At 47.7% G+C, this 22,872-nt stretch overlaps 2 protein-coding genes across 6 annotated transcripts; one reads left to right on the forward strand and one right to left on the reverse strand.

The window, feature by feature from the left end:
• On the forward strand, nucleotides 1-4,793 carry RNASEH2C (ribonuclease H2 subunit C). Of its 2 annotated transcripts, none has more exons than XM_083715446.1 (4): nucleotides 1-427; nucleotides 2,681-2,787; nucleotides 2,867-2,986; nucleotides 4,056-4,793. In XM_083715446.1, the coding sequence occupies exons 1-4, from the start codon at nucleotides 16-18 to the stop codon at nucleotides 4,083-4,085; spliced, it is 669 nt and encodes a 222-aa protein (XP_083571572.1). In that variant the 5' UTR covers nucleotides 1-15; the 3' UTR covers nucleotides 4,086-4,793. The 2 variants fall into 2 exon arrangements, with proteins under 2 accessions (XP_083571572.1, XP_083571573.1); XM_083715447.1 differs by having other exon boundaries at nucleotides 2,684-2,787.
• On the reverse strand, nucleotides 4,358-19,956 carry KAT5 (lysine acetyltransferase 5). 4 transcript variants are annotated; one of them, XM_083715443.1, is made up of 14 exons: nucleotides 19,831-19,956; nucleotides 19,681-19,747; nucleotides 18,217-18,285; nucleotides 17,200-17,336; nucleotides 16,647-16,826; nucleotides 15,318-15,398; nucleotides 14,230-14,304; nucleotides 13,852-14,100; nucleotides 11,483-11,572; nucleotides 9,959-10,099; nucleotides 9,047-9,140; nucleotides 7,872-8,031; nucleotides 6,996-7,077; nucleotides 4,358-5,826 (listed from the first exon to the last, which is right to left on the reverse strand). In XM_083715443.1, the coding sequence occupies exons 1-14, from the start codon at nucleotides 19,840-19,842 to the stop codon at nucleotides 5,692-5,694; spliced, it is 1,572 nt and encodes a 523-aa protein (XP_083571569.1). In that variant the 5' UTR covers nucleotides 19,843-19,956; the 3' UTR covers nucleotides 4,358-5,691. The 4 variants fall into 4 exon arrangements, with proteins under 4 accessions (XP_083571569.1, XP_083571571.1, XP_083571568.1 ...); XM_083715445.1 differs by lacking the exon at nucleotides 16,647-16,826 and having other exon boundaries at nucleotides 4,964-5,826; XM_083715442.1 differs by having other exon boundaries at nucleotides 4,964-5,826; nucleotides 13,852-14,304.
• Between the last annotated feature and the right edge of the window lie 2,916 nt (nucleotides 19,957-22,872).

A 22,872-nucleotide genomic window follows, 5' to 3' on the forward strand; every position in this document is an offset into this window, starting at 1 on the left:
TAGGGGGGGTGTAAAATGAAAGGCCGAAACTGGCAACCCTTTCCTAGGGGACGAACTCCCTTTTCGAGTCGGACGTGCCCGCCAGGACCCGCTGAAGGTGGACGGGACTTGCGGAGGAGAGCCCAACGCGCGCTGGAGGGCGCAGGAGGCGGCGCTGGGCTGGGCGCGACCCGGGAGTGGATGCGCCTGGGCGGGGCGCAGGAGGGCGGCTGCTCCGCGGGAAGGAAGGAAGGAAGGAAGGAAGGGCGGACGGCTGCGCTGCTCATGGCTGGCGAGGAGCGGGGCCCGGCGCGGCTGGCGCTGCCTTCTTTGCCCGGGGCGCCCCGGGAGCGGCTGCACTTGCTCCCCTGCGCGGTCCGGCACGACGGGGCCGCTGCGGTGCGGCGGTACTTCGCGCCGGCCATTCGACGGCCCGGTGAACCGGACGGTGAGCGAAGCAGGAGGAGAGTGGGAAGCAGACCCCTTGGGCAGCCGGTTATGGGGCACTAAGGCCCCATTGGATCGAGAGGGGACTTTTATCTGTCCGTGTGGACTTGGGGAAGGGGGTAGGATTTGCTCTGCAAGGGGGGGGGAGAGAAATGGCGCAGAATCCGAACTCGGGGCCCCGTTGAACTCGGTGCAGTCTTGTATCTCGAAGTAGGCCTGGTCTGCGGACACACCATATCTGCTTAAAGCACGTTTTCCCACCCCACCACCCAAAAAAATAAAATAAAATAAGAATTCTGGGCAGTGTAGTTTTAGCCCTCACAAAATTATAATTCCCAGCATCCCTTAACAAATTACAGCGCCCATAATTCTCCGAGGGGAAAAGAGTGTGCTTTAAAGAAACTTTGTGTAGTCTCCACCCTGGAGTGGGTTGTGCTGCGAGGGGTTGGTGCTGCTTGAAGTAAATGGGACTGGGTTCCTGCACCTTTGATTGAACAATATCTGCCTAAATTCCCTCTTCTGGACAGCTATGAAAGGTGCAGGAGCCCTGAATCCCTTGTTCATCTAGAACAAGGGGTGTCAAACTCAAATTCATCGGGGGCCACATCAGCAGTTTGGTCACCCTCAAAGGGCCGGTTGTATCTGTAGGACTATGTGTCCACTCTTTATTATCATAAATTATTGTCACTGCATTCAATTATTGCTGTTTTTTGTAATAATGTAAGTAATAACTAGCTCTGAAAGCAGAAACATAGTTAGAATAATAGCAAGTCGATATTCAAATGTACAATTATTGTACAATTTATTGAAAAATGATTTTTGGTAACAGACAGTAATTTTTTTTTTTACCGCTCAGACTTCTAAGCAGAATAATAAGCAGACCCCCCTCCCCCCCACATACATCATATGTACTTACAGTACAGGAGAGAAGGGTTCAGGCAGCTGTTGGATCTGTCACATCACAGGATGGCATGCGCTCAATATAAAAACAAGTGGAGGTTTCCTGAATGCATGTAAAGTGGAGGTTTCCTGTGTAGAATGGCCGGCGCCGCTAGAGGGCAGACGTTCTCTGGCTTGTAGGCTGCCGCGCATGCGCTGAAGAGGCGGCTTTCTTGTGTAAAAAAAAAAAAAGCGAGAATAAAAGGTGAAGGCTGGCGGCCAGCGGCTACACGGGCCACATGATGGGGTCTGGCGGGCCGAATTCGGCCCGCGGGCCTTGTGTTTGACACCCGTGATCTAGAACAAACAAAGGTGCTTTCTACCAGAAAAGACCCCTTAGCCCATCTAGGTCAATGTTGTCTACACTGGCTGGTAGTGATTCTCCAGCGCCTCAGGCAGGATGTTCCTACCCTAGAGATGCCAGGGATTGAACGTACAATCTTCTGCATGCAAAGCACAAGCTCCAACCACTGAGCTCTGGCCCTTATGCGCTGCTTTGGTATTTAATGTTGTTGTATTACACACCCTGGAAGAGCGTGTATGGAATCCAGTAATAACGTATTTATTTATTTAGAAGGCTTGGGGTTTTTTTTTTAACCAAAATAAAAATTATCACAAGAAAAACGACACCATAGAAACGCCTCCTATAAGTAACAGAATTGCTCAGGTGGCGTTTCGTGCCTTCAAGGCTAGACCTTCCTTGATCTTGTTCCCCGAGTTGAACGAGGATCTCAATTCAACCCCAAGCCTTTGCTGGCTGCCATAACTGCCAGTCTTCAACATCCTCTGAGGTCTTCTGGGGCTGATCAGCTCCAAGTCCCTCAACCTATCATGGAAGTAAGCCTTCCCTTACTGGCAGCCGGTGCTGCGATTTGGAGTAGCCTTTGTGGCATAAGAGTTTTGTGACCCAAAACATTCCTCGATCACAGCTGCTGACACCGGGCCCTCTCCCCCACAGCCATTATATTAACGATAAAATAATATGCTAAAAGAATAAACTGACCGTCACTCTAGAAGCCTGTCAGAAATTTGCTCATTTCCCTCTCTCTTTCCTTCCCTAGTTTCAAAATATATTGTGACAAAACAACAATATTGACTATGTTAGAACAGAGTGGCTGGGGAAACCCAGCCAGATGGGTGGGGTATAAATAAATTATTATTAGTAGTATTAGGAGCAAGAACACATGAGTTTTGAATGCAGGTGGTTCTGGGAGGGATTTCCAGTTTAAAGGGATTGGAGAGCAGGTGGGGAGACCCCTCTCTGCCTGGAAAGCCCAGACTTTGTTTTTGTCCTCTGTCATCCTGCATTGCCCAGCAGAGGCATCCGTATCCTTCCGTGGGCGGAGCCTAAAAGGGAAGGAAGTCCTCGTACCTGAAGGCTACATGGGGCTGGTCCTGGAGGAAGATGATGCAGCTTTGCAGGTGAGTTGTTGGGTGGGGGGAGCCTGGAGAGGGGAGGGTTGACCCCGGATCCCCATTGACTGTCCCTTCTTTCCTACAGGAGCGGCAGGTGCAGGTGAAGTCTACCTTTGAGTCACTCACTGTCTGGAACCTGGAGCGGGCCCCCAACAGCAGTGATGAGATCCTCATGTCCTTACAATGGCCAAAGATTGCTGAAGGGGTGCGTATCTTATCTATAAAGGGGCAGAGAAGCTCAGGGTGGGAGGGTCCACTTGGAAGCATACCTTCAGGCCCTTTCTGTAAATTTTGGTATTATTCCTGTAAGTCACGGAAAGGAGCTGGGTATGGTTAGGGTGAAGATGTGAGAGCTTGGAATCTAACAGTCTTCATGTAGTATCTGCAGATGCTGTATGGCTCTTGTGTTTGCATTGCTTTTCTTTCTTACGTTGTGTTTTATTGTGCCCCATAGAATTCAGATTGTAATACCGTAAAATAAATTTTAAAATGCAATAAAAAATCAGTATGTTTAATGCAGACACACTGGAGAGAACCTGAAAGTTTGCGGACTAGTTTGGGAACCCGTTCTAGATTTCTGGATTTCCTGCGGCAATTAAGAGCAGGGTTGGGGAGCACTTAGCCCTCCAGTGCTGTTGGACTCACTATCAGCCCCTGGCAGCCTGGCCAATGGTCAAGGATGATGGGAGTGGTAGTTCAACAGCACCTAAAGGGCCACAGGTTCCCTAGCCTTGATCTCCAGGGTCCCCTCCAGCTCTGATTCCATAGGGCAAATACTTTAAAAACATGCTTCTGGAGAAACAGACGCTCCAGTAAACATTGGCCTTATTGTGCATTTTGGGAGGCGAGGGTTTTGGTGCTGTTCCCTCCCCACCCATAATCTGTGGCAGGGGGCGGCAAAGGCAGGAAACACGCACAGCACCAAAATCAGGGCGAAGCTGAATAAGTGCAGGGCTGCATTGGTAGAGTTTGACCCTGATGCCGCCTTGCTCAGCCTAGCAGCTTTCTTGCCTTGACTCCTCTCTGAGAGTGGCTTAATTCTGCAGTTCCTCCTCTCTGACTAGAAACACAGTCTCTTCTACGTTGTTAGGGGACAGGAATGTGGCTGTAGCAGTTGGGGAAACGATAGCCCTTCAGCTGCTGTAAGACACTGACTCCCATCAACCTCAACCAGTGGTCAGGGATGGAGATGAGAGCTGTAGCCCAATAACTTCTGCTGGGAGGCTGCTGGTTCCCCCTCCCTCCTATAAAGGATCCTTTTTGTTCCCTTGTAGATCCATGCTCCTGTGGCTGATGAAGAATGAGATGGGAGCTTGTGACTGCTGGTGACATGGAAGTAAAAACAAACAAACAGGCTGCACTTCGAACTCTGTATTGGATTTTTTTGGGGTGGGGGGGGGCTAAGGAGTCCTTTTTCTTCAGGCCCCTCATTTTCAGATTGGATGCTGTTGCTAACTCAGCCCCACCAACGTGCAGATGTGTGCTTTCCTTGCATTCAGCCTTTTCTTTTATGGTATTACCATTCAAGTGGAACTTTGCTTTCGATCTTGGTCTATCTCTGCAATATATATATATATTTTTAAGCAAGTTTTTGTGGGCTCACTCCTCACCAAAGTGACTTTTGAAAATGTGCTCCATCAAGTCAAAGGATCCTGCTGCCACACCTGGTTCTGGTGGTTTCCCTCAACTACATAGATAAGACCATGTCAACACTGCTTTAATTCCCACGCTTTCTCTCTCCCAGGAAAATCTTGCAACTCCAGAGTTTTGGACACCCCTAGCTTTTCACAGAGCTGTAGTTCCTACAGTTCCTCAGGAAGAGTGCCAGGGTAGTGGAAATGGATTTTAAACAGACTTAGTTTGTATTGCAAAGACTCAGCTTTGAAAACCCCTTACAAGGTAAAGGGATTGTGGCTCCTTATATGGCATATACTTACACCACAGCTCACCAGCAACCCCGAATCCTGGGAACTATAGTTGCAATTCCCGTAATAAACGTAACGTTTCCAGAATTCTTTAAATGTATGATGTGTACGCAGCCATCGCTTCAACAGCTTCAGGCTGTAGTGGCTCTGGCCTATAAGCCTCTTCCTTCTCAGGCTCCCATTTGCTTGTCTGAGGGTCTTGGTTTTGTGAAAAAGCAATACCATATCCAGAAAAAAAGATGTACACGCACATGCCATTTAAAAACCCATTTTGTTAATTTATTCTGAGCACAGAAGGTGGGTGGGGTTTGCTTTTTTTTTTAAGGCTGCTCCTCTGGTTCATGAAGACTCTGGTTTTGGGGAAAGGGAGCGAGAGAGTGAGACTATCTTATAACAGATTCTTTCCACACCTTCACCCCTGTGGATGCTGCTGCAGCCTCAGGCAGTAGGGGAGAGAGCAGCTTTCTAGAGCTGCCCTCCAGCTTCTCCACCCAAGGAAGCAACTGCACAATTCCAGCCTCAAAAGAAAGAGGCAGCAACAACAGTTTCTCTGCCTGCAGCTGAAACGCAGCAGAAAGCAGCTGCCCTTCAACTGCCTTTGTCAAGCTCCAAACTCTGATTTGTGATGGTGGTTTTATATTTATATATATAAATAAATATCCGGTCCAAAAAAAAAAAGGGGGTGGGGTGGGGGACGGCTTGGGTAGCTTGGTCTGTGCTTTTTCCACTTCTGTACACAACCGCTCAGCGAGGGATCCAAAAAGTCCTATATACAAACAAGCAGGCAAGTCCAGGGCACGTGAGGCCCAGGTAACAACACCGCTAGAGGTCTGGCTGGCTGACGGTGCCTGCTTCGATAGCCAACTGGAAAATGTCTTCGAAAGAGCGCATGGTCACCTTGCCTGATCCCCATTGTCACAGAAAGTGAGGAGGAGGGTGGACGTCCTGCAAGCAGCTGGTCCTTACTCGGGTGCGCAGGCCTCCCTCACCACTTTCCTCTTTTGCTCCAGTCCTTTGGGGTGAAGTGCAGACACTTGGAGTCAATGCGCAGGATTCGCTTCAGCATGGCACGCTCATGTCCATCCACGATGTCCTCGGAGAGTGTCAGGATATACTGGCCCTAGAAAGGATATGTGTTTTGGTTCTGTTAATTTTAAAGATTCTAGTCCTCATGACGGGGACACGGCTATACTTGAAACACTGCTCACTCCCACCACTTCTGTGGCCACTATGGTTCAGCTCCTGAAATCCTGCATATTAAATACCTCTTCTGAGTTCCTGGCGCTTTTTGTGACAAGAGGTAAATCTGATGTGGCGGAGAAGCACAGACAGCCAAGGGCTGCAGCATCTCCCTGCCCATCCCTTTTCATGGAATCATCTCAGGAAAAATGAGTCTCGTCTTTAAAAATGCCTGAAAGCAGGCCACAGTTCTCGCTGGTTTATCTTGAGAGGAAGGAACACATTTCCTCTGCTGCCCCCATTACTGCAGGTGGGGAAAACGGAAGCCAACAAGCTGTATCACTTTCTAGTGCTGCAACTCCCTACCCCACAAGAAATTTCTGCAGTTTCTAGTCTTCCCTGTAATGCTATTCCCCCTACCCCCACAAAAAACCCTCATACCTGTTACCCTATAGCAGCCTTCTCCAAATTGGTAAGCTACATGTATTACTGGACTCCCAACTCTCATCTTCCCTGACCATTAGCCATGCTAGCAGGGGCTGATGGGAGTTGGAGTCCAAAATAGATGGAGGCCATGGGTTCAGCAAAGGTAAAGACATCAGCCACATCAGCAGAAGCAGAGCAAGTTATGCAAAACTGCATAGACAAACTGCAAGAACCTTAGCACATCACTATCTGTTGTTTTTATCCCTCCATCAGCCAAACACAAACAAAATTCACATGCAGACACATCCATCCCAAGATAGTGTGCCCTCCATGCAGAGCTGGTTCATGTTACTATAACACTTCCCTCCTTCAGGATGAATTCAGTCCAAAGGTGGAGAACCTGAGGCCCTCTAGCAATGGTTGGGACTTCCAAGTTCCATCAGCCCTGACCATTGGGCTAGACTTGCTGGGGCTGATAGTAGTTAGGAATCTAACAACACCTGGGTGCAGGAGACTTAATTCCCCATTTGTGATCCCCATCTGTGTCTTTGTCTGCTGGGAGCTCTAGGGAACCCCTAAATTGGGAGCCCAAACTTGCCCATTAAGCTCCAAAGTGGTGCCTAGAAATGTTGGAGTCTTGCTGCTGCAGAGCAAATTGCATGGCCATTCATTCAAGCATGCTACCTTGTAGTAGTTGATGAGGTTGAGGTATTGCAGTGTCGAGATGACATCCTCCTTCTTGATGCTTGTGATTTCGCTGATCTCACTGGAAACAAGGAGAAGAAATACTGAGTGCAATCCAAAATAAAGAAGGGCCAGTGAAAGAGGGAGGCCAGTCTTACAACCTTAGCGTGCACCTCAGGTAGTGAAGTGGGCCACCTTATTATTTCTAATCAGTTTTTTGATTGAAAGTTTTCAACACAGAATACAATAAAAGCCAAACTAATCTGAATAAATATAAAACAGACCAAAAAGATAGAAAAAAGAGAAGAAATACAAAGCCCTCTATTAAGGCTGCGTCTTAACCCCTATTTCAAACGAAAGTGAGCTCTCCCAGCTCCTACCTGGGAGCTTCTCCCGATGGACCTTTTTTCTTGTTTTTTGTCACATGAGGTTAGGAAGTCACAGGTTATGTGCTAGTGCAGGCATCCCCAAACTGCCCTCCAGCTGTTTTGGGACTACAACTCCCATCATCCCTAGCTAACAGGACCAGTGGTCAGGGATGATGGGAATTGTAGTCCCAAGTTTGGGGATGCCTGTGCTAGTGGCTACACACAAAAACACACACAGAGGGCTAATTTACATGGAAATGACCTCACACACCATTGTCTCCCCATCACAGCTCCCTCCCCCCTCCAGCTATTTGGCAAGCTGAGGGGAACATGATTTTCTGGGCACTCACCGCATGGTGTCTTATCCACCCCATGCAAAAAATTAAGCAGCGAGGGGTTGCCATCAGCACTGCTAAGGGCCGCACTGAAGGCCTTCCCAAGGGCCTCATGCAGCCCAGAGGCTGCCCACAGGGGTTTCAGTAGTGAACTTTCATTACTTGGACCTCACTTGATAGTGATCTGTGGACGCTCTCCGGTCTCCGATTTGAGGTTCATGAGGATCTCGAGGATGGTCTGGGACCAGTAGCTGCGGTAGGACAGGAGCCCCAGGTCCGAGAGAGGCTTCTCTGGCGTGCCTGTCTTCCCTTCCACCTTGGACAGCTCATAGCCTTGAGGGGAAAGAGTGAGGCAGCTTGAGGGGGGCTGTGAGAAGATCCCGGTGCAGAGGAAAGAACAATGTGGCGGATGGAAGAGATGACTAATATTTGTCTCAAGCCACGGAGTTTAAAATGAGGGCCAAGAGGCACCCTCGACCCAAATTTTAAAGACGTGAATTTTCATAAATAATGAAAATACAGTACTCGACTGGTGGAACTGGGAATCGGCAGAATTAGGAGTCTTTCCCACAATGTGAAATTGGGACTGCCTGCTCCATGTACTTTCTAAAATAAGGAGCATTTCCTAGCTGGAAGACCTGATAAAATAGGATATAACTTTAAGTGTCTTAATATGCGGCTAGCAAACATCACAGCAACCTCAAACAGGCTGTTGTTTATAGCAGCGCTGCCCAACCAGGTGCCCTTCTCGGCCTGCCCCAGCTGGATTTTCTCCCCACAAGCCATGGCCACCAACAGTCATGTGGTGTTTTTGATATGTTAATATTTCTAATATATTTTTAAAATATGTAATTGTATTACTTGTAAGCCACCTTTGTAGGATTTCTATCCTGCAAGTAAATAAATCTATGTAATACACAGATAAAGCAAGCATAACTCTGTGGCTTTGTTTGTTTTAATAAGCAACTGAGTCGTCAAAGCAGGATCTTCATACCAAACTACCAAAAGTGCAAGTAAAAGACTACTTAGACAACACATCTAGGGTGGAGGGTGGGGGAAGGTGCTGAAGTTTGGGCTTTGAAAGTTACTCAAGATGAGGGAGCTACACAGCTGTGGGGCAGCCCCACAAGCCCTCTTCCCCATGTTTGCACATGACAATCTAAACATGATGCACAGATGAGGGCACCTCTAGAGCCTCGATGTGTCAGGGAAGAGACTGTCTCCTGAAAATGTCAGGAATGGTTGGGCCAAATCCAGAAAAACAACCTCTGGGGATATAGGAGGGTTTGATTCAACAACCTGCTAAGATTCAAATGGAGGATTGAAAATGGAAAGAGACTCCACTTACTGAACTCAATCAGCAACTTTCCGTAGCCCCGTCTCTGGTAAGGGGGCAGGGTCAGGATACAGGCCACGTTGTAGTCCTCCGTAGATTCCTTCTCCTGCACGTAGTGGCAAAACAAGCATGTTAATTTTCACTGGAGGAGCTGACTCTCTCCGGGATCTCTGACATTGGCATGACAGGAGATTTCCCCTCTCTCTGTCCCTTGTCAAGAGGAAGCTGTTTAGGTTTGACCACAACTAGCATAATGGCGATTGCATTAGGACAGTGCCCATTCTTTGGTTTCATAACTGTTGCAAAATTCATCAACAGTAGGCCCTCAACTTTTATTCTATAAACTAAGTTTCCAGTCCTTATGGCTGCAAGGAAAGCCTTGAAAATGTAATGTAATGCCTAATGAAAATGTAATGCCTAATGAAATATCAGAAGGCAGAGAGGGACTGAGCTGGACAGGTCTCCAGTGCTCTGTGTAGATCCTCACAGCCAACCTGCTCCACAGATAACATTAGGCTGTTGCTACCAGCTCTCCCCCTAACTTCTTTCTCCTTGCTAAACAACAACAACAACAACAAATCTTTATTCTCAGAGGCAGGATGAGGATGATAAATATCAATACAGGTTGGCCCCTGGACACATTTGCAAAGCAAAGACATTATTATGAGCATTCCACAAAATTTCACTGGGGCTAAAAATAATAGCATTCAGTTAGGTAAAACTCTCAGCTCATGGTGGAAACTTCAGATCCAATTCAATCGGAACTGTAACTAATTTAAGAACTTGATGATATTAAATGTATTTGAAATAGACAAATGAATTTTACACATACACCATGCAAATTAATATTACATTAACACATTATCAATTTAGAAATTCTTAAAATCTATCCGATGTATGCGTACATTAATTTTGCAACGTTACCTTGGAGAAGTAGCCAACAATGTGGAAGCCTTTGCTGTCGTACTCTGTCATTACGTAGAAGAGGAAGGGATCTGTGTCATAGTAGAGGGTCTTGTGGTCCAGGAAGCACTTTGCCAGGAGGCAGAGGTTTTGTGAGTAGCTCTGAAAAGAGATATGGAAAGGGTAAACAAGCACGTCCTTGAGAAAGGAGGGCCTGAGATTCATCTCTAGCAGTGAAAGGCTGTGGGGCAAGACTGGACTGGAGGGGGAGGGAAATCACAAGCCATTTCAAATATGAGGCTATGAGCATTTCCCCCTCTCAGCTTCACATACAGTGTGTGGGAACCCAGTGCTTCCTCCAGGGAATTTAAAATGCGTTTTTCCCAGTTCCAATGAGAGGGAAATTCGTGTGGGATGCTCACTCCATTACATCTCCAGAAAAACAAGGAAGCAAGTGGAGGGGAGAGAAGACAAACCCAGAAGTTTCACTTCCAAACACCCCTCCCCAAGTACTGAGCATATGATCTTTGCTTTTGGATCAGTTTCAAGACTTTTAAAACATGCCTGCCTTACAATGTGGGGATGAACCTCCAACCTATCTGCCCACCCACACAGAGACAACTTGATTGGATTGTTTCCCTCCCTTCTATTCTGCCCCAAGACTTGTCAATCCATACATCTGGATTCTGGGAGGAAATGGAGGAAAGGAAACGAGCACACAAAGAAAAGACTTTTGCAATGAAGGACTGAAAATGCCAATTTTGCATTGCTTCTCTGCCATTGTGAATGTCTTGTCGTACCAGATGGGACACCCATCTGCCTTGCCTATCAGTTCAGACCACACGTTATGTGACTCAGTTTTGTACCTTTTTCGCATTTGGGTGGGTGGGAGGAGCAGGCAGCAGGGAGGGCCAAATTTACTGTTGCTTGCAGAAGGCCCAAGGTTCAATCCCTGGCACCTTCTGTTAAAAGGATCGGGTGGAAGGGGACAGGGAAGACCCTGGAGAACCACAGCCAGTCAGAGGAAAGAGGGTACTGGACAGGATGAAGAAACCGCCTGCTCTGGCATTTGGAAGTTTTTAGCTTTACAGGGAGAACCGTAGTTCAATGATGGGGAAACTGTTTTGCATGCAGAAAGTCTTGTGTTTAATCCTTGGTTCCTCCAATTAGGAGGAGGAAAGATTTCTCTGTTTTGAGTTGCTGGAGAGCTGTTGCCAGTCAGAGCAGACATCACTGGGCTGAGTCAGGTGTGGAGAAACCGTGGTCTCCAGAAGTTCCTAGATGGCAACCCTCACAGCGGCTGAGGCAGTAATCCAACAACATCTGAATGGCAACAGTTTCTCCCCACCCCTGCACTAGATGAAGCAGTCCCAACTTTGTGTGTGTGTGTGTGTGTGTGTGTGTGTGGTGGATGAGACGTCTACAGCCAACAGCCGTCACCAGTGCGCTCTCCATCCCCATCTCCCAAAACAAAGCCCCAGCAATCATCGTGAAATCAGCTTTCCTAGAATCCCCGTTTCATCTGCGCCCAATAACTGCTCTTGCCTTGTTCTTCCGCCCATCGATCTCAAAGAACGAGATCGTCCCCTTGCGGTAGATTTCGTTCCCTGGCGGATGCCTCAAGTCACACTTTGTCTGCAAAACAGAAGGATCACAGGCTGAACTCTCGCAAGCAAAATCAAACCTTTCTGGGTCCTTGTGATTCTAGGAATTGCATTTGGGGGGCAGGGACACAGGACAGAACAGGGCAGACTGGGGGGTGTGGGGAGGTAAAAGCTCAAGATCCTACAAAGTTGCAGCCCCTTACCAGGCTCCAGCACACACTAGGGATTTCTGTCTGGAACCAATGATACTGCTCTCTAACAAAGTTAACTGTTCCCAGAGTAAATGCCAGGTGGAGGGTGCGGAATCAAGAACCTAACCTTTAGTGGAGCACACACACAGGGAAATGAGTGTTGTGTCTTCCCTCTCTGGAAGTCCAGCAAGGGGCTCAAGAGTTCTCTCCCATGTTTTACACAATTGGATGGTGCAAAGTAAGCACATACAGTTATCATTTCAATACTGACTCTGGGTTATACAAACTTTTACTGAAACAGGAACCAAACAGGCAGCTCGGTTTAAGATTAGCATGGAGCCAGGACACAGGTTGGGGCAAAGAGGATGATACCTGGCAAAGAATATGGGTGAAGCCCCCTCTCCGCTCTGTTTCAGCAAAATATAAAGAACTGTCCTTAAAAGTGATTCACGAACTGGTACAGAACTCCCAGAGGCCTGTTACTCAATCATATTTTCATTTATGGTCTCTGGCTTTTAAAGAAATCAATACAATTTTGAATTGTTTTCTTATCCCTTCTGCCCAGCTTGCACCATTACCTATTTTTGAGGAAGCTGGTCTTAGTATACATAATAAAGAGCTAATTGCTCATTTTGAGATGGCTGCTAGAGCCACAATGGCTCGTTTCTAGAGAGTTCCAAACGGAGCCAATACTTCTTTTTCGTATTCCAAAGTTTGGGAACTTGCTTTATTATAAAAGCTGACCAACAAACTATGCATTTCCAGGGGACAATGTAAAAAGGATAGATTTTTGGATAGATTTGTAGGGGTTTGGTTTGATTATGTTACAGTGGTACCTCAGGTTAAGAACTTAATTCGTTCTGGAGGTCCATTCTTAACCTGAAACTGTTCTTAACCTGAGGTACCACTTTAGCTAATGGGGCCTCCCGCTGCCATGGTGTGATTTCTGTTCTCATCCTGAAGCAAAGTTCTTAACCCGAGGTACTATTTTTGGGTTAGCAGAGTCTGTAACCTGAAGCGTCTGTAACCCGAGGTACAACTGTACTAATGTCAATAAGGAAGAACACTGCCTGCTACCTCCCGCTGCTTCTCAATGGATTTGGTTGATTCAAAAATATATGATACTGTTCCTCTTTAAGATTCATCCAACCCAAGACAGTAATGGGTTTTATTTTATTCTATGTTTAAAAGTGTACTCTTGTTTTATTTCTGTTGTATCAGCCTGATTTGGATTTTTTGTCGTCGCTGTTGTTAGCACAATATATAAAATAAATAAATATATTGACTCCCCAGGTGATTGTAGGAGCTTTTTGCACAGAACTGACGCAATCAGGCGGCTTGAGGAGCAAAACTGCTCCAAGTCCTGCTTCTCGTTTAAAATACCTCAGGGGCATGTAGAAAACTAGCCTGCAAGGGTGAAGAAGCAAGCTTTCCCTCCAGTATGTTCCCATAGGGGTGTCCTCAAACAAGCCCTATCTCATCTGGAGACGTTTTGCCAATCAAATCTTCTGAATGCCCAAACTGGCACGATGGGCATGTGTAGCCTGCAAGGCTGTGACAGAGGTGTGACGGTAGGCAGACCTGTCCTCCAATAGGCAGGAGAAGACCAACAGGTCTACTAGACTCAATAGGTTTAACCTCCTGGAGGCTGCGTCAGGCAGAAATCCCAGGCTAGGCTAGCATCAGGTCTACCAACCCTGGGCAGTGGGTCTGCAGAGATCAGAAGATCCCCATCAACAGGTCTGCTGAGCCCAACAGTCTCCAGGCATGTCCGACAGCCAGTTGGGACGGTAGACCTGCCTGGCCTCTGACTCTGCAGGAGCAGGCACAGTATGGCATTGGGCTTACCTGCTATAACAAGTCAGACTGGGCATTAGGTCTACCCAGGCCAGAGACCAGGTCTACCAACCCAGGAAGATAGACCTGGCGTCTTGAGAAACAGGCGGGTCTGGGCAACTCAGGGTGTTGTTAGACCTGGTATCCCAACGGTAGCCAGAATGCAGTCTCGGGAAGCCGCTAGGTGTTGGCGACAAAGAGCTGGCTGGGAGACAGAGCAATCCAGGCCGGCAGACTTTGGGTCCCGGATGACAGGCTGCCCAAACTGGGTCCTGGGACTTACCAGGTGCCTCTGGAGACATTTGAGGCTCTTGACGTACTTAAGGCAAAACTCGCAGAGGTAGAGGACGGGGAGGGTGGTGAGCTCCTGTGGGTAGGGCGAGAAGTACCAAGGCTTCAGGCGGTGCCGCCCCAGTTCAATGCACTCAATGTTTTTCATGCGCGTGATGATGTCATCGTGGCTGCGGTCCGAGACCAGACTGCCTGTCATGCGTGGGGCTGAGGGGATGCCGTCAGAGCTGTCCTGGGAGTCCTGCTCACAAAAACCGGGGGGAGGCGGGAGATTCTGGATGAACGAGGAAGAGCCACACATTCCTTCTTCCAGGCTGGTGCCCCCCTGGGAAGCAGGCTGGCAGGCACTACCCCAAGCCCTGGCACTTACCTCATCAGTGCCAAGGCAATTGGATTTCCTCTTCCTGCCAGGCTGGGCAGCCACCGCTCGGCGTGCGGAGCCATTCTGGAAGACAAAAACGGGGTCGAGGAGGATGTCAAAGAGAGCAGGGGAAAGTCACTGCCCATGCCTTCCCTCCCCCTCTCTCCAGCTCATGCAGAAAAGTATTAAAAGGCACCTCAAAAGAGCTCCAGAAGACTCACTGAGGGACAGAAGCTACAGCAAGAGGGAGGAACTTTTTGCACCCTGAGGTGACTCACCCATCCAGGCAACTTTTCAGGGGCCGCCCGTGGTGGGCAGGGCCAGGAGAAAACATGGGTGGAGGAACAATGGTTAACTTACTTGTACGTTCCTCTCCATCCTGGCACCCAAGAAGCAGTATGAGAATTCAAGGAGACATTCTAGCCAAGCAAAAATAGTCAAGGAGGATGCAAGCCAGGTTGGTGAAAGGGTTCTAAGGGCAAGACAAAGAGGTCTGGAGGGCTGCTAAAGAGGAAGGCAACACATGCATCCCCGCTCTTTAGGTCACAAACCTATTTGGCTTGGGAGGTATATTTATTTTTGGGAGGTGTATTTATTTATTGTAGCTCATCTTCCTCTTCAGAAGTCAGTGTGGTGTTCTCAGGCAGGCCTACATTCCAGACCCTGTCCTGCCTAGTTTCAGACCGGTGCCATGTGTTCTGTGGGCCAAAGGCCCACATTGGAGCATGAATAAAATCCAGCCGCCCTCCCAAAGGAAAAGCTAAAATTCCACGCCGCCTGCTTGGGTCTTATGCGTGCACACCCATCCCCTTGTGCTGTTCTGTAAGTTGAGGTCAAAATCAAATCTGGTTTTGCACAAAGGCAAGGATTCAGATTTGGTTTCCTCGTTAAGAAAACGCAAACTCCAGCCTTTCACCAACCTCTGTTTGAGTAGCTGGAGGAGCAGCTTCTGCATGCTGGGTGTTTGTGGAGACACTCACAGGCTCCTCTTCAGAACCTGGCTCTCTCTTCCTGGCACAACCCCCAACAGGCATAATCCCTTACCTAGACCCATTCGTCCAACAAGAACCACTGGAGGTGGGTGCGGAGTGGCTTACCTGGGGGAACACTGATGCTTGTGTTGTCTCTGTTGGGGTGGGGATGGGGGTTGCTGGAGAAACTACTTCCACTTTCCTCTTCTGGAAGAGACAGAAACAAAGCAAGTTATTTCTGGGGCTGCCCATCCCCTTCCTCAACAGCCACTGATACGCTTCCAAACACATTTCCATGTGCCCACTCAGTTCCAAGCAGAGATCCCCACTTGCATGTCCCATAGCAAAAAACATGGTGACTTTGACCCACAGCCCACACGGGGATTGGGCCTTGCAGGGAAGGTCATACAGGGGTTATGGCTCAAGGTCATCTGCTTTGGGGCCTTCATAATCAATCAAACCCACTGGTCCATCTAGCTCATTACTGTCTACACTGATTGGCAGCGGCTCTCCAGGGTTTCAAAAAGGGAGGCATTCCCAGTTTTACTTGAAGATGCTGGGGATTGAACCTGGGAACTTCTGCACACAAAGCAAGTGCTCTATCACTGAGCTCTGACTCTTCTGAACATTTACAGAGATTACTTGTCCCCCATCCTTGGGGACTCAGTCCTGCTTTGTACAGCAGTCTTCTGCAGTCAATGGAGCATGTATGGCTGTCCCAATCCCACATCTGGGGGGGGAGGGGAACCTTCCACAATGGAAGGTCTGCTTGTATGCTCACAACAGATTTTCCCCCACCTCTGGTATCACAAAGACACCTTAGGTGCAGGGTGTGTTTTAATGGGTTTGCAGGCAGACACATCACAGAGAAAGAGAGAGTCCATATAAAAAGGACAGCTGCAAATAAAACGCCCCCACCCAACATTCAAACTACGATTCAAATCTCTAACTTGCTTAACAGCGAGGCTGTGAAGCAAGGAACCTGGGGACTTGGGGCCGAATGAAGTGACTATAGCAGCTAAGCTGGTTTCAAACCAAATAAAATTTCCAGGGCACTTAATCAGCAATAAATGGACATCTGAGTAGTATTTTTAGTGGGGCTCCACGGTCATTCACAGGCTCCAGACCCTGAGCGACACTCAAGAGCTTAGTAATATGGTTCTGAATGCCAATGTGCACAGGGCACTGTACTGGAGGCTTGATTTGAACCCGTTCTTTATTTCTTTGGTGTTTTTCCCGTAGGGGGTCACCTGCACTACTCTTCTTTGACTCGGGAGGGAAGAGAGCGCCCTCAAGATGAAGGCCAGAATGCCCCCGGGCTCCTCCCTTGGAGGCCTCCCTTGCCAGCCCAGACCTTGCCCAACCCCGCCCAGCTTGTGCGGCCTCTTGAGAACGTGCCGGGTAGACAAAAGACACAAAAGGAGCGAGCCGGGGCGGCCGGGCGCCGGTTCGTACCGTTGAGCGATGGTTTGGCTGGACGCAGGAGCTGGAGGAGAGGGGTTGGTCGGGCGAGCCGGGGACGGCCTCCCTCTCTTTAGGTAGGTTAAAACGGAGGGTTATCTGCACCGGAATGGGAAGGGTTTTACCGCTGGATGGAGTTGCGGCTGGTTGTAGAGACAGATCCAAGGTCTTCCTCTGAGTGGGGGAGGAAGAGGGGTGTTACCAACACATGGGAGGGAGGGGCAAGGGGCGGCACTGCCGCTCTGGGGAAGGGTGCAGGGACCACCATCCCCACATGCTGCAGGCTGGGCAGCACAATAAAAGGACACAAGGGACAGGACCGGAAGAAAACCACCAACGCTTCCAAAGGGGCCTCGTTCCTTATAAAGTCTCTGTCCTTGGCCCAAAGAGACCTGGGGGAATGGGACGGGGAATCAACCCCAATGCTAATAAAAGCACTCTCTTCCCCAGGTCCAGACTAACACCACCACCCACCGATCCCTTGCCAGATCACATCCTCCCAAAGCCGCCCCCCCTCTCCCCCCCCAGGGCCCACATTTCCTCTTACCACGTCACGTTCCGGAGAGTTGGGCCGTGATCCAGGCAGCCCATTCTTGGTGGGTGTCTTCGCTTCCTTTTTGGGGAACTGTATCTTCTTCAAATCCAGCCGGTCATGAGTCACCCATTCATCCAGACGCTTGTTAACTGCATGGTTCAAGGCAAGGGATAATTTTCCCACCCCCGTCTTTAAGGAGGAATGAGATGATGATGATAAAAGCAGGGCTCTGGATCGCTATCTAGCCAGCAGCAATCCCTGTTACATCCCCCCTATCTTTCTAGGCAGTGCCCCAAGCTTCTGCCTGTCTTCCCACCTGCTTGTTTACAGTAGCTGCCAGCTGTCTATTTTTTGGTGACCAGATTTCATTACGTACATATACACATCAAAAGCAAAAACAGGTCCCAAGGGCTGGAATGAAGAGTCCATGCCTTTTGGCTAAACTTGGTAGTCACATCCCAACAGGGGAAGGATGGAGTCTTGTTTTTGGCTCAATACTGAGTTTCAAAAGCATTCTCAGATGTTCCCAAAGTGAAGAATGAAGTCAGCAACAATCAACTCCAAAAGCTTTTTTTATTAGGACTGGTTCTGATGCTCAGGAGAGATGGAAAGGAAGTTTACCCATGCATTCACACACCCCTGCTTAGCATGCTGGTTCTGCTGTGAGCTCCATGGGCAGTCTGCTGCAGAACCTGTGGCCCTCCAGATGTTGTTAGATAACAACGATAATCAGCCCCGGTCATTGGCCAAGCTCGCCAGGGTGGAGCCAAGCTGGCTGGGAGTTGGACTCCAGGTTCCCCATTCCTGCTCTGGGAAAAGGCTGGTCTACTTCCCCATTTAAGTGGGTAGACTAGTTTTAATTACTGGATAGTAATTTTTAAAAATTCTGCTTTCAATTTCTAAGTATCTTGAGTATGCTTCTATAACCTTTTGCCTTCCCAGACGTTCTTCATCATTCCTATCTGGAAAAGCCCATTTTATGATTTCATCCTGCCCACCCTCCAAATGGATTTGTCCCCATCTACTCACAGTCGATGTAGTGAACGTAGAAAAGTTTTCGACCGCTGATGTCCTTGACGCTAAGTATTTCAGCCAGTGCTGTTGAAAGAAATAAATATATTATCTAAGAGAATGTGGAGAGAGAGAGAGAGAGAGAGAGAGAGAGGAGAGACCACTCTGAAAAGGCTACTACTAAAAGTGTCAGGAAGACTCTCTTATTTGGGATTCATGCGATGCAAATGTTCTATCAGTGGGCCTGAATATTTTATTTAGAGTTTAGTTTTAACGCTCTAGTCTGCCACAAGAATCTCTGTAAAAAAATTCTCACAATCAATGTTCTCAGTCTGTGAAATGTGAGTATTAAGTACTAATGTGAGCCTAGACAAAAAAACCCTCAAGTTCAAATCCTGGTTGTAAGACTAGATGGCTGAGGGCACTACTCTTTCTTAACTCAATTTATCTTTTCAGATATGAATAATAGGTAAGAGTGCTGTAAAGAAATGCTAGCCCTGACCTGCATTGCCAGTAATCAATGTCATGGATGTATCCAAATACCAGATTCTGTTACTGGAACTCATCACTGACAGAAGATTGACAAATAATGGGTAGGATAAGGGCAAAGATACAAAACAGTTTAGAATATGACTTTGCCACAGATACTTGGACTTCCTTTCGTACATGGAGAACAAAGTGTGTTTCGTTCTGCAATACCTTTGATCATAAAGTCATCAAAACCTGTTGAGATTAATAAATTCCATTCGCTCCTTTCCTCCACTGGATTCTCCCCAAATTCCCAGAGACCTCTAGACTCCTTGACATCTTGATTGTGGTGGAACTCAAAACCGCACTAGCCTCCAATGAATTAAGTAGAACATATTTCTGAGATGGCATAGGTAAGACTGTGCTGTTGGTCCCACCTCATCTTGGCCCATATTTACAGTTATACCAGGCCTTTCATCCAAGGAGCTCAAGGTGATACATACAGGTCTCCCTTCTCTATTTTTGTCTAAACAATCCTGGAAAGTAGGCTGGACAAGTGTTCTTTGCCAGATTTTGCCTAAACCTCCACTCCCATCACTCCTGTCCACCAGCCAAGCTTGACTAGGGCTGAGAAGGGTTATAATTCAACAAGATTTGGAGGGCTGAAGGTTCTCCACACCTGGACCAAGATTACAACTGACCCCAATTCATTCACTGAGTGTTATAGGCAGATGAGGATTTGAATCTGAGCCTCCCCATGTACCACACTCCAATACACTGCAGGATGCTCTTTCGCAGCCTGACCTTAGACCTGACACGCCTGCGGTGCTGGCCCTCAGCCTCACCAGCCTCTTTGACTCCACCTTCTTGTCCATGCTAACCCTCCCCAAGGTTCATTGGTAACAGATATCATTTCCCCCACAAGGTGAGAGGTCTCCCCTCTGGGCCATGATGACATCTGGCCCCGCCCCTTGAGCCTCCGCCCCGCCCCTTGAGCCTCCGCCCCTCACTCACGCCACTCGTCCTCGTTTTCCTGGTTACGGCGCAGCACGGGGAGGCGACACCCCTCGGTCACTTCCTCCTGCAGGAGTTAGAGAGAGATTAGCAGAGGGGCAAGCAAGCCCAACCAGACCCCCACCCCGCAATCCCCGGCTCTCAACTCACCACCTCCGCCATCTTGGACCCTCGCCGTTAGCCGGGGCCTTCTCTTCCGGCATCTACCAAACAGCGGGTGGGGGGGGGGGAGAAAGGAAGCGATCGCTTCCGGTGTGCTCCAGATGACAACTTCCTATTTTGCTTTGATCCTTCTATAGGCTTCTTTCTGAACTCTATGATCGTAGTATCACGTGACGAGGACAGCCAGCTAGAGCCCGCAGCAGAGAAAGGGAAATGATGCTAGTTCAAGTCGTCGCAGCGACAGGCGTTGGTGTCACGTGATGGCCTAGGAAGTGACGCTAAAACGCTTGCAACGTGACCTGGCAGCCCTCCCAGAAAACGGAAGTTGTCATTTTTGTTGTTGTAATCTGTGTAGTATGAGCATTTATGACTTGGCAGGTAACCGACTCCGTCCCCCTTTATTTAATTCATTACCTTTATATACTGCCTTTCTGCCAAGATACCAAAACAAATTTTGTAAGATATCAGACTGGAGATGTGCTGAGAATTTTGCAATAATATAAAATATACAGAAGTTGGCTGCAAAATTAACCAACCCTTTCACCAATAAAAATACACCAATTCCCAATTTGGATTTTGTTGTTGTTCTGAGGACCACTAAAGCAAAGTGAAAGCAGTCACTTAGCATGTCTAAAAAAGAAGCTGCCTTTTGTAAACTCATTAGGCTAGTCTACTGTGGCAGCTGGCCAAGGTCTCAGCCAGATAACAGTTTTTCTATCCCTGACTATCTGACCCTTTTAACTGTAGATGCCAGGGAGTGAACCAGGGACTTTTCACTCTACTACTCAAGGCTCTCACCAACAGATAACTATTCTGTGTGCAACTACAAGCAGGGCGCTGGGTTGTTGTTGTTTTTTGCCCATTAGAATTCCATTCCATACATAGATAAAAAAGTAAGACCTTCGTTAGTTGAAAAAATAATCAAATACAAAATTGTAAGCAAGCTTTTGCATATGCATTTCCATGGATAGACATAATTTGACCAGAAAACTGCTCCTAATACTAGATGTGTGTCAGTGTTGGCTGTAGTCACATGGAGAGTGAGGTGAATGCATTCAAGGTGTCCAGAAGTGCTTTCCCTTTTCACCATAATAAAATAATATCTTCACATTTCACAGATGAAAATAGGAATACTAGCGGATACTCAGGTTCAAACCCAGGTTCAAATTTGGTTATGAAGCGGATACCCAGGTTCAAATTTGGTTATGAAGCTCACTAGGTGACCTTAGCAATGGATAGGGAATCGTGTAGATCATTTTGAGCTCCTTGCATAAATGCCTGTATGTGATAAATCAGGGCCCATGTCTGAGGCTGGCATTGTCAGGTACATGCAAAGGGTTTGCAGAGCCTCCTTGCACTGATGAAATACAGATAACACAGCTATAATTTATGTTACTGATGACATGTTACTGATAGCATTGTGTAACTGATTACTGCTTTTCAGAAAGCAGTTGCTGGCCACCCAAACAGTCGATTAAAGAGCGGAGAGGAAAACCTTTGCTCCAGAGCCAAGAAAGAATAAACAACCCTGGCTTAAGTTATGTTTTGTTTTTAGTATTTATTCATTTATTTTAAAAACAACTATAAGTATTCAGTTTGAAATTTATTGAAAGGTGGGCCCCCCCTTTTTTTTTACATTTATGGAAAATAAAGAACACAAAGGTTGGGCGCCACCCCTAGTCCCAGCATTTACCCAGGGTCTGTGTTCCTTTGGATAAAAAGAGGCACAAGAGACTATGGTGACTATGAGATAAATGGCTTGTTCAAATAAATACAACCTGAGCCTAGGATGGAAGTGAACACAGTATTAGATCACCAGAGCGCATCTCCCTGCTTCTCTCATAGCTTTGGCCAGCTTGAGTCCTAGAGTCATGCTCCACAGTCTCTGGATGGCAGCAGCTCCAGCCAGCAGCCAAGATGATTCTATCCTTTGTTCCTCCTCCTTATAACAATGGTGTTATGTACTAAGCTAAGGGATGCGGGTGCGCTGTGGGTTAAACCACAGAGCCTAGGACTTGTCGATCAGGTCAGCAGTTTGAATCCCTGCGACGGGGTGAGCTCCCGTTGCTCGGTCCCTTCTCCTGCCAACCTAGCAGTTTGAAAACACATCAAAGTGCAAGTAGATAAATAGGTACCACTCTGGCGGGAAGGTAAACGACGTTTCCGTGTGCGGCGTCCTTGCCCAAAAGTGAGATGAGCGCCGCAACCCCAGAGTCAGCCACGACTGGACCTAATGGTCAGGGGTCCCTTTACCCCTTTACCTTTACCTTACTAAGCTTGGATCTTAGAACAATAGGCAAGTAGGATCCTAGACTGCAACAACTGATTGGCTTGCAGGAAAAGACCAATCAGGCTCCAGGAGGGAAGCAGAATCAGCCAATCAGATGGGACTTGTTGTGTAAATAATGTACTGTATATAAAAGCCTGAGGTTTGGGGGGCAATTCAATCACTGTTTTACAAACTGCAATAGAGAGCATGAAATTACTACAGAACTCTGAGTATATTTCAAATATATTTCCTTTTAATTCATTCCTCATATTACATAGCTTTTGTTATGTTGCCTCTCCACCCCGCAACCCCTTCATAGGTCGTCTCCTTGCTTTCCTCTCCTTTTATTATTTGCCTAAACCTCCACTCCCATCACTCCTGTCCACCAGCCAAGCTTGACTAGGGCTGAGAAGGGTTATAATTCAACAAGATTTGGAGGGCTGAAGGTTCTCCACACCTGGAGAGGCGCATGAGAAGCGAGGATGTTGGGACGCACAACGCCTCTTGGGCTTGCATACTTTTAAATTTCTTAAGATTTATATACCTCGCCCTTCCTCATAAAATCTCAGGGCGCTTCACAGAATAAAAGATTGTCACCCGCAACATAACACTAATAAAATATTTATTATTGCTTTTTTTAAAAAAATAAAACCCAACAGAATCCAGGTTGGGCTCTCCTCGGAGGTTCCCTTTCCCTCCTGAGCCAGGTAAGGCACTTGCGCCCGATCCCTTAGGCCCGCGATTTGCATAAGAGGCGGGCG

Source organism: Podarcis gaigeae, assembly GCF_964106915.1.
Source record: "Podarcis gaigeae genome assembly, chromosome: 16".
NCBI lineage: Eukaryota > Metazoa > Chordata > Lepidosauria > Squamata > Lacertidae > Podarcis > Podarcis gaigeae.